The following is a 15,132-nucleotide window of genomic DNA, read 5'->3' as shown; positions in this document are numbered from 1 at the left end:
TATAAAAGAAATTTCATATATAATTTAAATAATGTAAAAAAATAAATATTTTAAATATTAATAAATATTATAAGAAATAATTATTACTTAAATGTTTTTTAAAATTTATTAAATCATTCTTTTCTTTTTATATATTATACTTTTATATAATTTCTTTTATATAATATATAAAAGAAACAATATTTTTATTAATTTCAAAACTTAAAAATAAATATGAAATTTATTAAAGATTAATATTTTTTACAATATACCTTTTCTTTTATATTAAATTACATAATGATTTTTTGTATTAATACATTTAAAAAAGATATTTAGATGATTAATATTTAATATAATGATAATGATGATAAATATCTAATATATATAAATATAAATGTAATAAATAATAATAGAAATTATATTTGTTATTTAAGTAACAAACAAATATAACTATTTTATAAAAGTAAAACATATAGCATAATGAACAAAAAGTATTGCTTCTTTTAAAATAACAATTATATAACTAAGTATTTTAAATATATTATTAAAATGTATAATAAATATAAAAAAGTTACATTGATTGCAGATTAATTAATTTTTATGATATTTATATTGCAATATATATGCTGAAAGTATAAATGATTGTCTTTTACAATTATTCATTTATTTCAATAATCTAATATGACTAGTAATAAATATTAAAAAAAAATAAAACTTTTAGAGAAAGAAGAGAGAATATTAGAATATTTTTTTCTTTAACAGTATATAGTATAATAAAGAGTAGTAATATTATAATTTTATAATATTATATTTTCTATAATTCTAATTTATTTATCTATAAAATGATAAATTATCTTCATTTTCGTAATTAAATATTAATTAAGAAAAAATATATTATATAAAACAAATATATTAAATTAAAAAAATATATTTTCAATAATACTGATAAAATAACTTTAAAATATTATAAATTTTGTAAATATCAAATTATTATCTGAAATATATCTCGATTTCAAATACAAATAATCGTAAATAAAATATTTATAAATTAAATAACAGTATTATATATGTAATTTATCATACATGCAATAGTTTTTTATTATATATATATATATATATATAAAATAATAACCTCACTCTCAATATATTAATTTATTATTATATAAGATATTATTTGTGAGATATATTTAGAAGATCGATTCTAGAAGAAATAAATATAAACAAATATAAAAATTGATATATAAATTCTAATTCAGATATTTATTAAGTTATAATCAATTTAAATTTATGTTAAATTAAGCAAAGAACAGAGTGCAATGGCGATGTAACAAAAATAAAAACGGTGTCATTCTATTTCTATTTCGCTTCATCTAACATTTTAGAATTGATCCTCTAAAAATGGTCTAAAAATACGTAAGTATCTTACATATAATGAACTAATACATAACATTTTTATAAAAAATCTATATAGATTATAATTAGCAATATATATATTCATAATTGAGTCATTATATCTTTATCATGTTAAAATTTTCTTCATGTTTATAAATACGTTATAAATATGAATTTAAAAACATACAATTACATATATATTAATTAAACAATTATTCATATGATATATTAACTCAAGTTATAATAAAAATAATAAATTTTTTTGTTATACAATATACATAATATATAATCTTTTATTTCCTTTTCAATTCCTTGAATATGGAACTTTTTTTTATCGAATGAACTATTGTCACTTCAATTTTTAATTTATTTTGGCCTGAAGCATTGAAAATGATACATAGTTTAACTAAATTAGAAAAAACTTTAATTACCTAGAATTTTTATCATATAATGATTTTTCATTTTTATTCATTTCTGTGGACTCTTCTTTTTTCAAATCAATTCTTGTATATCCATCTTCAATATACCTGATATCAGTATTGTGATTTGCATTAATTCCTTCTTTATTTACATATGTATTTATTAACCATCCTTGATTATTATCTATTTCTTTTGATACGACAAGAAATAATTCCTTTTCTTTACTATCTATTTGGTCCTTTAGATATCTAAGCAAATCATTTTCCTAATACATACAATTAAAACATATTAATAAAAGATTTCTTATTAAGATATGTATATATTGCATTTTTAAATATTAAAATCAAAATTTTAAATGAAACCTTTCCAATAAGTTGAGGAGAATCAAGTTTTGAATCAAGATTATAAAAGGCACCATGAATTTTCTTCAGGGCAATCCAGTGTCGTCTTTTCAAAGGAAGTAATACAAATCCCAATTTATATTCTGTAGGTACATTTAATATAAAACCTTCAATATTATCTAAACATAGACATTTGGGATCTCTGAAAAAATTCCTAATTTTTCAATATATATTTAATATATATATTATATTACATATAATATATTATTACATATAATATATATTATATTACATATAAATAATAATACATATATATATATATATATATATATATATATATATATATATATAAACTAAATTTTCTTAGTTTTTATAAATTATATATTAATATAGTGTATAATATAATTTTTTATATATATTATTATTTTATATATATATATATATATATATATATATATATATATATATATATAACATATATATATACACATTAAATATATGTATTAATATAACATATAACATAATATTTAAATATATTACACAATATTGTCAAATTAAACAAACCTGCGTTTATCAAACCAAACTGCTTCATGTCCTCTTCGTTGTAATGCTGCCATAATAACATTAATATCATAATTACCAAGACCTAATAATGATTTATGAGGATTAATCCACACATCTGGACTTAAGCTATAACAAATTTGATCTAATTCTTGTTTACTAAATCGTCTTTCTTGAAATAAATTATTTAATGCATGTAATGCGCAAAGCTCTTTCACCTATAAGAATAATAATCATACAAATATAAATATCTAATATATACAATATTATGTTATTCAGAAATAATAATATATAAATATATTATATATATTATGTGTTCATAATTAATAAAAATTTATTAATTTATTAATTTTGTATATATATATGTATATATGTATGTATATGTATATATTGTAATATAATTGTTCCATTATTAATTGAAAACATAAAATACTTAATAATTACTTGTCTTTCATGATATATGGATCTAGTCATATCAGTTGCTGTACTCGCAACCATTTTATCTACATAATTTTTATCATATATTATGTTAATAATTTAATTAATTAATCATTTGCATCATTTATCAAAATCTTCTTCATATATAAAATTTAACAAATTTATGTTGCATTGATAACCTAATAACGTTATAAATATAATCTGTTATTTATTTAAATCTGGTAAAAAATTATATTAAATATGAAATAATTATTGTCAAAATATAATACGAACTTCGAAAGAAATACTGTCACTTCAGAATACAATTATAAAATAAATCAAAATTTATTTTTGATAAGTATCAATATATGTATATGTATTATTCATTTACGTTCATTCATAATGTATTTTATGATATATTTTGACAAAACGTTTTCAACTACATGTTTTTTTATATATTAAACATAAATGTTAAACAGTAATACGCAGCAGATATAAAAATGATTTAAATATACTATCTTTATTTAAACTACTTTTCTGAAAAGATGATTGGATAGTTTTGAACTATTGATATTTCATTGATATTAAACTTGTAAAATTTATTTATTGTTTGAAGTTTGTATTTTAATTATAATATAATTATTTTTTATTATTATTATATAAATATATTAATATTAATGAAAGAATAGCATATGTAATCAAATAATATAAATATATTTTAGTTAATCTATAAAATATATTATACTCTATGATTAAATAAAAACAATAATATATCTAATTTTACAAATAGGTATATTTATTTAGAAATGTTAAATATAAAATAATTATATTATTGATAAAATTTAATATATAAAATAAAATTTAATATTCAATTAATTTCTATTTTAAAAAAAAATATTTCTAAATAATACTTTAATTAAATTTAAAATGGAAATTGATTATAAACTTTTAAAAGAAATAAACTGTAAGCAAGGAGTTGTTAGAGCTGTACGATTTAGTGGTATGTATATAGTTTTATTTTATTATTTTATTTTAAATAGTTTATAATAATTTTAATATTTAATAATTTTTTTTTAATAGTTTATAGTATTATGTTAATATTATAAATTTTTTTTAATTTAATAATATTGATTAGATTTAATATTTTTTCAGTTGATGGTGCTTATTGTTTAACTTGTGGATCTGACAGAAAATTAAAATTATGGAATCCTTATAGAGGTGTTACTTTAAAAACATATGAGGGACATGGAAATGAGGTAATGGATAGTAGTGCATCTTGTGATAGTAGTCAAATAGTGTCTTGTGGATTAGATAAATCAGTTATTCTTTGGGATGTAGCAACTGGAATTCCAATACGCCGTCTAAGAGGTCATGCAGGTCCTGTTAATACTGTAAGGTATATTACTATAAAATTATTTTTGTATGCTTTTATAATAATTTATTTAAATATAATATGTTTTTTTTTTGGTATAGATTTAATGAAGAGTCATCTATGATTATTTCTGGATCAAGAGATAATTTGGTTATGTTATGGGATGTCCGTTCTAAAATGTTAGAACCTGTGCAATGTTTAAATGAAGCTAAGGATTCTATTTCTAGTGTTAGAATATCAAATCATGAAATTTTAACAGCTTCTTTTGATGGAAAAATACGTAGATATGATATTCGTGTAGGTGAAATATATGCAGATTACATAGGAGGTAAATTAATATATTAAAAATTCATAAAATATAAATTCATAAAATAAAAATTATTATTAAATTTATTATTACAGATGCAGTAATATGTGCAAGTTTTACAAGAGATGGTCAATGTATAGTAGTTAGTTCTGCTGATGGTATAATCAGATTAATAGATAAAGATTCAGGAGAATTACTTGGAGAATTTACAGGTCATGTGGTTAATAATTTATGCTTAGAATCAAATGTTGATAATCAAGATACTCGCATTATTTCTGGATCTGCAGATGGAAAATTATGGATATGGGATTTGGTTTCTCAGAAAGTAGTTGCAAAACTTTCAGGATTTAAATCAACAAAACATCCTATGGTATCATTAAGTGTTCATCCACAAAAAAATTGTTTTTTAGCTACTAATGGATCAAATATATTAATGTGGACTACATCAACATAAACATAATATTTTTATAACAAGTTTATAATCATATATATATAGCTTTTTAAATATACATTATATTATAAAATTAAAAATTTATATACTATTATATAGTATTTATTAATATTCATTTTATGTTAAAGAAAAATAAATTGTTGAAGAAAAGAGAATAAATATAAAATAATTGAAAAAAAATTTGTATTTATAATATTTACAATATTTTATACTTAGTATAACTATTTTTTATCATATATATTTTTTGATATATGATAAAAATAATTTAATAATATATATATAATTACTATATATAATTATTTCTATATATAATACTATATTATAATTTATATATATATATATATATATATATATATATATATAATTTATAAGATTAAATGCAAATTTTTGTTTGACAATTTCAAAATAACAATGAGGTTTTTTTTAAATATGTTATTAAATACTGCACATACATTTTTATCTGTTTATTAAACAGATAGAATAGATAGAATAGATAGATGTGAGTTAAGCTGGGTCATGATATACATTTAAAGAAATCAGACTGAGTACGTAAATAATTTAACTTTAGTAAAGGAAAGAGAAAGAAAAGTAAAGAACTGAGAGAATACTTGCGCGCGCAGGTGGCGCGATACCGGTGCGTCAGAATCAGTGGTCATCGTTTCGCCCAGGAGAGGGAAAGAAAAAGAGAGAAAGAAGGAATAATTTTATAGAATAGAAAGAAATAGAATAACTGCGCAAGAGGAAGAAACTATAACGGATTCACATAACGAATGAAAAAGATAAAAGAAAAGAGGGAGCAAGAAATATCAACGAAAGACACGAAGGTGCTTACATACAGGGCGGGCCTGCCAGTCTCAACCACTTCGTGGAGTGTACTTTTTATTCTGTACTCAAATACGCAACTATTTTCAATTGTTGCTATATATGAAAACTTGTGATTTATTCGATACAAAATAGAAATTATTGGATTGTGTGATCTTACTTGTAATCAATTAATAAATTGTGAGTGAAGATTGTTATTGTTGATTGATCTCTTCGGTTTGCCGGTTATTAAAATCATTAGAAAGACAACAATCGTAACATAAATAACAAGAAGAAATAATTTTCAAAATTTTACTGTCAGTGGTGTGTTAGAGAGTGGTAGTGGATTAAGAAAAACGAGTGTGCACAAAAAAGGGTTGTTATGGGGCGAAGGTGTCTACTTTTGACGCTGTATTTGCTGACTATATTCGGTTTTCTCGCAGCGAATGCTTTTTCTACTAACAGTGAGTCGCATTTTTCTATTCTATTGAATGGAAAAAAAAGAAAATTAAATATCAATAGAAATATTATTATTCAAAATATATACAAGTTATGGTATTGTTGATTGTTAAAATGTGTATGGAATGTGCCATGCGCTGATATGTGCTTACATAATCAACATCATTTGTGTATATTTTTCAGAAAAATTAAAAATTAGTTGACGCAAAACTAAATGAAGAATAAATAAATAAAATATCTGATATGTATAATTCAGTATTTTTACAATTTTCATGAAAAGAATATTGATGTTAAAATGCAAAAAATGGAGAAGATAGCGATAAATGGAAACATGTGAAAATTTTGCTATCATGTTTTTCGTTTAATGTTTAAAATTAATTTTTTTTTATTTATATAAAATTGAATTTCACAAAGAATTGAATTTTTAATATCAATTATTTATTTTTATATTTATTATTATAAATTGTTTATTTTTTTAAAATAAATTGCTCAATTTTTTTTTATAATTTTTTAAAAATATTTTAAAAATACGACATTTATATTTATTTAATTAAAGTCATAATAATATTTAAATAATAATTATATAATATTAAAAATAATATATATAATTATAATAATTATATAAAAATTATATATGCTATATATATAAGTATTTTTTCTTTTAATAATAAATTATTATATTTTATTAAATTATATGAATAATAAATTTAACAAAAATAAAAAATTTATATATATAGTATTATAATATTATATTTAATAGTATTTATACACATATGAATATGATACATCTATATATGCATTCATACAATTATTATAATAATAATATATATATATATGATATATATATATATGGAATAATATTTACATTACTGAATTGAATCAATGAAAAACTTTGTTAAAAATATAAAAAATAAGAATAAGAAGAAAAAATAGAAAATTTTTATTTCTATTAGATAGAGATAAATTTTTGAGCTTTGTACATTTTTATGAAAAATCCTTATACAATATATTTTAAATATTGCAGTTTTATACTATTAAAATACTTATACTATTAAAATTCGAGAGAAAGATAACAATTGCTTGTAATTAGTTTTAATCTTAAGTAATTAGCTATTAATAATTAGTTCTTAATTTAAGACAAATCTCGAACAAATATGTAAAAATGAAACATGCATTTATTGGCCATTATGTTTAAAGTTAAAAAAAAAAAAAAAAAAGAGAACATGAAATACATTCCATGTATTAAACAATAATAAATATTTGATAAATAAGGGAAATGCATGAATTTCGATTTTATCTTTCGCGAAATTATCTTATTAATTAAAGCTAATTATAGTCAATGGTTATTTTCATAGTTTTTAATAATAGTATGGAATTGCATATCTGAAATATCTGAATTAAAATATTTTCTAAATCAATAATTTTTTAAAATAAATAGAAATATTTTCTTATAGAAAAATAAATCGAATACATTAAAAACTATATCGTTTTATTACAAAAGAAAAAGTTGATTAAAATCTTCTCTATTGAACTTGCAAAAAAATGACCGTATGACCTTTTTGAACCAAATAACTTTGAAACATTTTTTAATAATTTCAACTTTTATGATATTATAGTTTTCACTTAAATAAAATATTTGTTTTTGAAATTTTTGAAATTCTTATTAAATTCTTATTTTATATTGTATTAGAAATTTAATCAAACTTAACAAATAAATATTATTTTCTAAATTATTATTTAGGAAATAAAAAATAAATAATTAAAAAAGTATTATAATTATTGTAATTATTATAATTAAAAAGGAAAATATAATATATTTAGATATAAATTATATATATATTTCTATAATATAAATATAGATTTATATAAATATATACATAAATTGGATATTGAAAATTAAATATAAATTAATCAAATTAAAAAAATTAAAAATAATTAATATAATAAATAATATAAATTTAAATATAATTAATATAATATATTTATTATATAATAAATATAATAAATATTAATAATGATATAAAAATAATTAATATGATTTTATATATAAATAGAAATAAAACAAAAAGTACAAAGATAATTTTTAATTTATTCAATTTGTATATTTTTATTTTAATTTTTCATATTAATAGTATTTGTATTCATATAAAAATAGTATTTGATAATTTATTCAAAGCACTTATTTAATATAAAATAAATAAAAAATATTGAGAATAAAATTATTTTAAATATTGTTAAGATTATATAAATGAAATTATAAGGAAATGAAATAAATTCATATTTTAAGATATGAAAATCTTAAAATTAATATCTTAAGATATTACAACAATTTAAATAGAAAAATAAGATTAAATTATATCAGCTTTGTTATAAAAACATTATTTAAATCTAAATTTCTTTTTATTAATTATAAATTTTATTATTATTTAAACAAATAAAAAATTGCATTCTCTATGTAAAAAACATAAAAAAAATGTATTTTATCATTTATTAATATCACAATATCGAATACAATAATGTAACAATAATGTAATACAATAATGTATATTGAGTACTATTCTTGTTTTAATTACAAAATATTTATCATTAATCTTTTACTTTTTAAATGTAAACATAACTAAATAATTTGTAAATATATATTAATATTTATATAATATTATACATTAATAACGATTTTTTCATTCTGAAATTATTATTAGATAATGTAATATCAAAGAAATTAATATTTCTTTTAAATATCAATAAATTTGCGTAATTTATAAGATATTATTAGTAACAAGATTAATTTACAATTTACAAATTTTATTTTATAACTAATAGTAATAAATTTATCAATCAAATGAAAAAGTAATATTAATAATTAAAATGATTTAAATGATGATGTAAATATTTCTTTATAGATAGAAATAAAAAATGATCAATATTTATAAATTTATTTATTCAATGTTTTTAATTTTGATTATGAATATCTTTATTTAATTGATATATAATGCTAAATTATTTTGAAAATAAGTTATTATATTATTTATTATATCATATTGTATATCATATTCATATTTAAGATATTAAAAGTTCAGATTTAATTTTTTTAAATTTTATATTATCATTTTCATATTATCATTATATATAAATAATATGAGAAATATTTAAAAAGACTTAAAAAATATAAAAATAAATTATTTTGTTTAACTTATTATTAAAAATATTTAATTATATATATTAATATATTAATATTAAATTATTAATATATTAAAAGTAAATACAAGTTTTGATAATTTAATAATAATAGAGAACATGATAAAGAAATGAATTCAATTCTTTTATTATTAAATATTTTATAATATGGAATTTAGTATTTTATTAATTATTCTAAATGACAATCATTAATTGCATAATATTGAATGTAAGTTTATAAGGAAAAAACTTCGAAAATTTAAAAAATTATGAAACTTATATGTAATGCTTATGTAGATATGTATTACGCAATTTTTTTTTACTGATCGATTTTAAATGGAATTGGGATGGAATTGATCTTTGAAAATTCGATTATTTTTCGACTTTATATTATATTAATTCTCAAACTAATGAGATAAAAAGAAAGAAATATAAAAAAAAATTTCAAATAAAAATTATCTCTTTTCATAACTAATTATCATCTGATAAAATATTTATTAAATATTTATACAATTAAAAGAAATTATAAATAAAAAAATTAATAATTTTTTTAAATTTGTTTTTCAATAGTAGTTTTAATCAATAGTTTAAATAACTATGCAATAAAAAAATATTCTTTATTATAATATTTTTTATTTTTTAATAAATACTTTGTTATTGATTTTTATTACTAAATTTTTAAAAATAAAGAAATTTATTATATATTTTTGTTTTTTAGTAAATATTAGATTAATATACTAGATAAAAATAGAAAAAAAAGAAACTTAAATGTATAAGTATTTTATAAGATCTTTTTATTTTTGGTGTTGTCAAATTTTTTTATTTTTTTATTTTTTTTTTTTACTTTTGAAAATTTAGCAACGAAAGTCAACAATACAACAAAACTGTATTTATTAAAAACAAAAAGTATTTTTTTATAGTATAATTATTTAGATTACTGATTAAAATTTTACATTGAAAAACATATTTAAAAAAAATTATTAATTTATTTATAACTTTTTTAATCGTATAATCAATAAATGTTTTACCAAATATCATAATCCTTATAAAAAGAAATAATTTTTGTTCGTATTTCTTATAATGTATGAATTAGAACATAAAGTCGAAAAATAGTCGAATTTTTAAAAATCGATTTTATTTCTTTGTGTGATTTTAGGCAGCAAAAAATTAAAAATAAACGATATATATTTATATAAGTATTAAATATCTTCAAAATTTTATAATTTTTTAAATTTTCGAGTTGAGGATTTTTCTTTGTTGGTAATATTTTAACATTGATAACAGTAATTATTAATTTTAACAAAATTAAGTTTAAATAATACGAAATTTTCGTTAAATTTGAATTGATTGTATAAATCGAAAATATTTATAAATTATTTAACAGAATTTAATATTCATTGCATTGAAAATAATTTTCTTCTTTTAATTTTAAAGTGAAACAATATTTTAAAATTGTATATTTATTATTACTTAATATAATGAATTACATTGAAAGTTATAAAAGAAAAAATATAAATAAATATATGATAAAAAAAATAGATATATGCGAATTGCATTGAAATAAAGTATAACAAAAATACTAATGTTTTAATAATAAAGTATGAATATTATGCGTTTTTAATTTTTTTGATCTCATTTTTTTCTTATTTTATGATTTTCTAAATCATTTTCTTGAACACAGTATATCATTATATTGTGATATATTATTTTTATTTTGTTCTAGATGAATCTTGTTCTTTAAGACAATTTCAATGTGCAAATGGTAAATGTATACCACTTCCGTGGATTTGTGATGGAACAGATGATTGCGGAGATAAATCCGATGAAACTATCAAGAAATGTGAAGGTGAGTGATGAAACGGATATTCAAGTTTATTTATACGTAGAAAAGATAATCGAGTATTATAATAAAAAAGATGACAAATAAAATGCAATTTGTACAATCTATTTACGCTTATGTCGTATTTTTTTATTATTATTATTTATTTCATCGATTAAAAAAGTATTATTTGATAAAAAAACGAAATATATTCAATTAATATCGGTTGGTAATAAGTTAGAATTAATTAGCTTGTTTACTATCAAGTTGCGGAAATTTATGCTATTTAAAATTGCTATTTATAATATGCCATTTTATATATCAATGTGATTCAGTATTTTATTTAAAATCTTATCAAGTTGAAATACTTTTTTTGACTGATCTTTGATTTAAAAAAAATAATAATTCTTATGTCATTTTGTAATTTTTATTTTCAATTTATTTTTATTAATATAGTTCTTCAAATCAAGTCGACCATTTCCGAATTTTTCAATCAATTATGCTAAACAAATTATTTTTGCAAATGATTTTAAAATGTTTTTATTTTAAAATGATTTTTATATTCTTTTTTATTTTTTAAAATTAAATTTTTTAACGAATTATAAATAAATCAATATAATTCTTTGAAGATAATTCATTTTTTTTATTTAAATTGATTGCTTTTTTCGAAATATAATTTTTAATAATTCACTTTTTTTTTGTATTTTTAATAATTCTCTTATTAATATCATTCTCTTTGTTGCTATTTTAAATATGATATTTATTATTTGAAATTGGCAAAATAAATAAATTAAATTAATATATCAATGATTGTTAGTTAAAATATACTATATTGTGTTTTCGTATAGCTAAAATAATATCATGTAAGCTTAGTTCTTAGAAAAGAGATATGAGAAAAGAGATTTTTTTTTGTTTATTTTTATTTATATTATTATTATTTATATATAATAATTATATATATATATTATATATATATAATTTATAGTATATACATATATATATGTAATAATAAAATATATTTAAATAAAATTTTCAGATTTTTATTATTTTTATTTTAAAAATAATTAAAAATGTTATTAATTTGATTTATATAAATATGAAAAATGAAATGAAATTATTTAAATTTAAAAGTCTTGAATTTTGAAGAAAACTTACAATAATAAATTTTCGAATATATTGTAAATAGTTATGATCATTAAATTTTGTTATGATCATTTAATTTTTTATTTACAAAAAATAATTAAATAAATATTAGTAATATAAATTTATAACGTAATGAAATAATAATAATTATATATAATTATTATATATAATTATATATAATATTATAATAATAATTATAATAAAATAATTATAAAAATAATAAATAATATAAATTTTTTATTTTATTTTTATAAAAATTGTAAGTGTAAAAGAAATGCGTGATATAATAATAAAAATATAATATTTACAAAAATTTTTAGATGATATATTTATATATAATATTTTATAATAAATCATAATATAATATAATAAATTGTAATTTGTATATATATAATATATATATTATATAATAAATTGTAATATATTTTTAAAAATTATTCATATTTTTCGATCGATGAAATATGTTTTTTTACAATAAAATAAAAAATTGATTGAAAATTTAATTGAGAAATTTAGTGGAAAACAGGTATATGTTATACCAATTTTATCATAATTTATTTATTATAATTGATAAATGAATTTCAGTTGAAATTTTATAATACTTTTTATTTATTATCTAATTTATGTATTACTTAAAATAAGTATGATTCCATATTACATTTTTAAAAAATTTTTGAAAATAAAAATATCTTTAATATCATCTTATCTAAAATTAAAAATTAAAAAGTATGACATGTTTCTCTCAATTATTTTTTTATTATTATAGATTCTTTGATTGAAAAGGATCATAAGATGAAACAAAATTTATTAATTATCATGCTTCGATATAATATATGTTATAATGTCAAGAATAAATATTATTAATATATCATATTCATAATGTATATATGTATATCATATTTATATGTGTATATATATATATACACATACACATACACATATATATATTCATGTTTTAAAATCGAAGATATAAAAATTTAAAAAGTGATTTTAGAAATTAAAACAATTAATTAAAACGATTGATATGTGTATAATATAATTCAATGTTGAAGCTTATTTTTCAAATCAATAAATATTGCGAAATGATTATATTATTTATTTATATATATATATTTTACAGTCTTACATATATTAATAGAAAAATTGATTTTTTAAAATTGATAATGATTTTTAAATATTATAATAAAATAGATATTATTATATAATTCTTTTCTTTTTATTTATCTTTTATTAAATTCGAAATATAAATTATCCTAATTGTGTAATCCTAAATTGTGGAGATATAAATTTTTTAATTTAACGATTTTAACACTAAATTTACGGACATTGATTATATATTTTTTTTTAATTCAAATCTTTTTGACGGATATATTTAAATGTATATTAAAATGTAATTTTTTATAAAATATTTATTTAAAATCTATAGAATTTTATTTATTGTTGTTTTTAATACATTTTTTAAATGTAAAATCTATCTTAAATATATATTTTCCGCATATATATTTGTTAAATTTAATGCAAAAATAGTTAGAAAATGAATTGAAGCTAGTATTTTGTTCGTCATGATGGTCATTGCCCATTTCTTCGATTAATTGAAAGAAAAAATTTTTTTGAGATATGATTATTCTAATGATCTTTTTATAATATCCAGACATTGATGGCAAAATCTAAAGATTTATAAAAAACATGAAGAAGATCCTGTTTTCATGATATTTTTTTCATTATCTTTTTCAGTATCTTTTATTTCACTTTCGTTTTTAGTATCTAAAATAATACGCATTTTTTTTCTTTTATGGTATGTATTGTGATAATTTTCATTTCCACTGTCAGAATCTTCAATTTTGTTGATGTTGTTAAATTCTTTCTTGTTTTAACATAATTCGTTTATATCAGAATCCGATTTAGATTGATTCATTTATGCTAGTTATTCTTTTTATTTTTTTTATTATTTTTTTTAGTATTCTTTTTTAATCAATTCCATATCTTTTAAAGATAATATCTTTAATAATTACCTATAATATCCCTAGCTAAATAGGCAAAATATAAATGTAAAAAAATATATTTTTTTGGATAGATTTTGAAAATATCTTGAAAAATTCAAATCTTTACTTACGAAAATAAATTTTTGCTAAATTTCTAAATAGCATTTATTTTTTTTTTTTACAAAACTGTTGAAATTATTTCTCATATGGATCTACTTGTTTTATAAAATAATAAGATAGATTCACTTACAAAAATCACTTCTTTTCTCTTCAAATTCACCGTTGAAAGAATTATTTGTTATTATATCACAATTATAAACAATTTGTTTGATCACATATTTATTGCTAAACAATTGTCATTTGCTTGCTGTTGTTTTTTTCTTATTCATTGTTATTTCATTTTTGTTATTTCGCAATAATTGATCTATATAAATTAATCCGTCAAATCGACAGATTTTCGTAAAAATAGATATACAACATCTAGAAATAATAAAATATAAATGTTTCAGAGAAA

The 15,132-nt window shown here is 17.1% G+C and overlaps 3 protein-coding genes across 11 annotated transcripts in view; 2 read left to right on the top strand and 1 right to left on the bottom strand.

Moving 5' to 3' along the window:
* Window positions 1-1,717: 1,717 nt before the first annotated feature.
* LOC412644 (josephin-2) lies at window positions 1,718-3,605 on the bottom strand. Of its 3 annotated transcripts, none has more exons than XM_016917274.2 (5): window positions 3,405-3,605; window positions 3,138-3,310; window positions 2,697-2,911; window positions 2,154-2,346; window positions 1,718-2,056 (listed from the first exon to the last, which is right to left on the bottom strand). In XM_016917274.2, exons 2-5 carry the CDS (start codon window positions 3,189-3,191, stop codon window positions 1,799-1,801), a joined length of 720 nt encoding a protein of 239 aa, XP_016772763.1. In that variant the 5' UTR covers window positions 3,192-3,310; window positions 3,405-3,605; the 3' UTR covers window positions 1,718-1,798. The 3 variants fall into 3 exon arrangements, with proteins under 3 accessions (XP_016772763.1, XP_396099.3, XP_016772764.1); XM_396099.6 differs by having other exon boundaries at window positions 2,154-2,334; window positions 3,405-3,597; XM_016917275.2 differs by having other exon boundaries at window positions 3,138-3,605.
* Window positions 3,606-3,864: 259 nt separating this feature from the next.
* LOC551339 (WD repeat domain-containing protein 83) lies at window positions 3,865-5,406 on the top strand. The gene is made up of 4 exons (XM_623736.5): window positions 3,865-4,110; window positions 4,263-4,506; window positions 4,584-4,810; window positions 4,885-5,406. Exons 1-4 carry the CDS (start codon window positions 4,038-4,040, stop codon window positions 5,241-5,243), a joined length of 903 nt encoding a protein of 300 aa, XP_623739.2. The 5' UTR covers window positions 3,865-4,037; the 3' UTR covers window positions 5,244-5,406.
* A 500-nt stretch (window positions 5,407-5,906) lies between these two features.
* The window catches only part of LOC412401 (lipophorin receptor), an 82,388-nt gene continuing 73,162 nt past the window's right edge, over window positions 5,907-15,132 (top strand). For 3 of the 7 annotated variants that reach the window (XM_026440681.1, XM_026440680.1, XM_026440677.1), the window contains exons 1-2: window positions 5,912-6,505; window positions 11,398-11,520. In XM_026440681.1, the coding sequence (XP_026296466.1) occupies window positions 6,424-6,505; window positions 11,398-11,520 (205 nt within the window). In that variant the 5' untranslated portion in view covers window positions 5,912-6,423. Of the gene's footprint in view, window positions 6,506-11,397; window positions 11,521-15,132 lie in introns of all 7 variants that reach the window. The other 4 variants (XM_026440676.1, XM_026440675.1, XM_026440678.1 and 1 more) reach the window with 4 other exon arrangements.

Source organism: Apis mellifera, linkage group LG5 (assembly GCF_003254395.2).
Source record: "Apis mellifera strain DH4 linkage group LG5, Amel_HAv3.1, whole genome shotgun sequence".
NCBI lineage: Eukaryota > Metazoa > Arthropoda > Insecta > Hymenoptera > Apidae > Apis > Apis mellifera.
This window is presented reverse-complemented; position numbering and strand designations above follow the sequence as displayed.

Bases quoted from the DNA above. Each gene is read 5' to 3' on its own strand.
- LOC551339 (XM_623736.5), top strand. From the start codon at position 4,038: ATGGAAATTGATTATAAACTTTTAAAAGAAATAAACTGTAAGCAAGGA. The intron at 4,507-4,583 runs GTATATTACTAT...TTTTTGGTATAG, and splicing joins GGTCCTGTTAATACTGTAAG to ATTTAATGAAGAGTCATCTA. The intron at 4,811-4,884 runs GTAAATTAATAT...TTATTATTACAG, and splicing joins ATATGCAGATTACATAGGAG to ATGCAGTAATATGTGCAAGT.
- LOC412644 (XM_016917275.2), bottom strand. From the start codon at position 3,191: ATGGTTGCGAGTACAGCAACTGATATGACTAGATCCATATATCATGAA. The intron at 2,912-3,137 runs GTAATTATTAAG...TTATTCTTATAG, and splicing joins CCATATATCATGAAAGACAA to GTGAAAGAGCTTTGCGCATT. The intron at 2,057-2,153 runs GTTTCATTTAAA...TGTATGTATTAG, and splicing joins CTCCTCAACTTATTGGAAAG to GAAAATGATTTGCTTAGATA.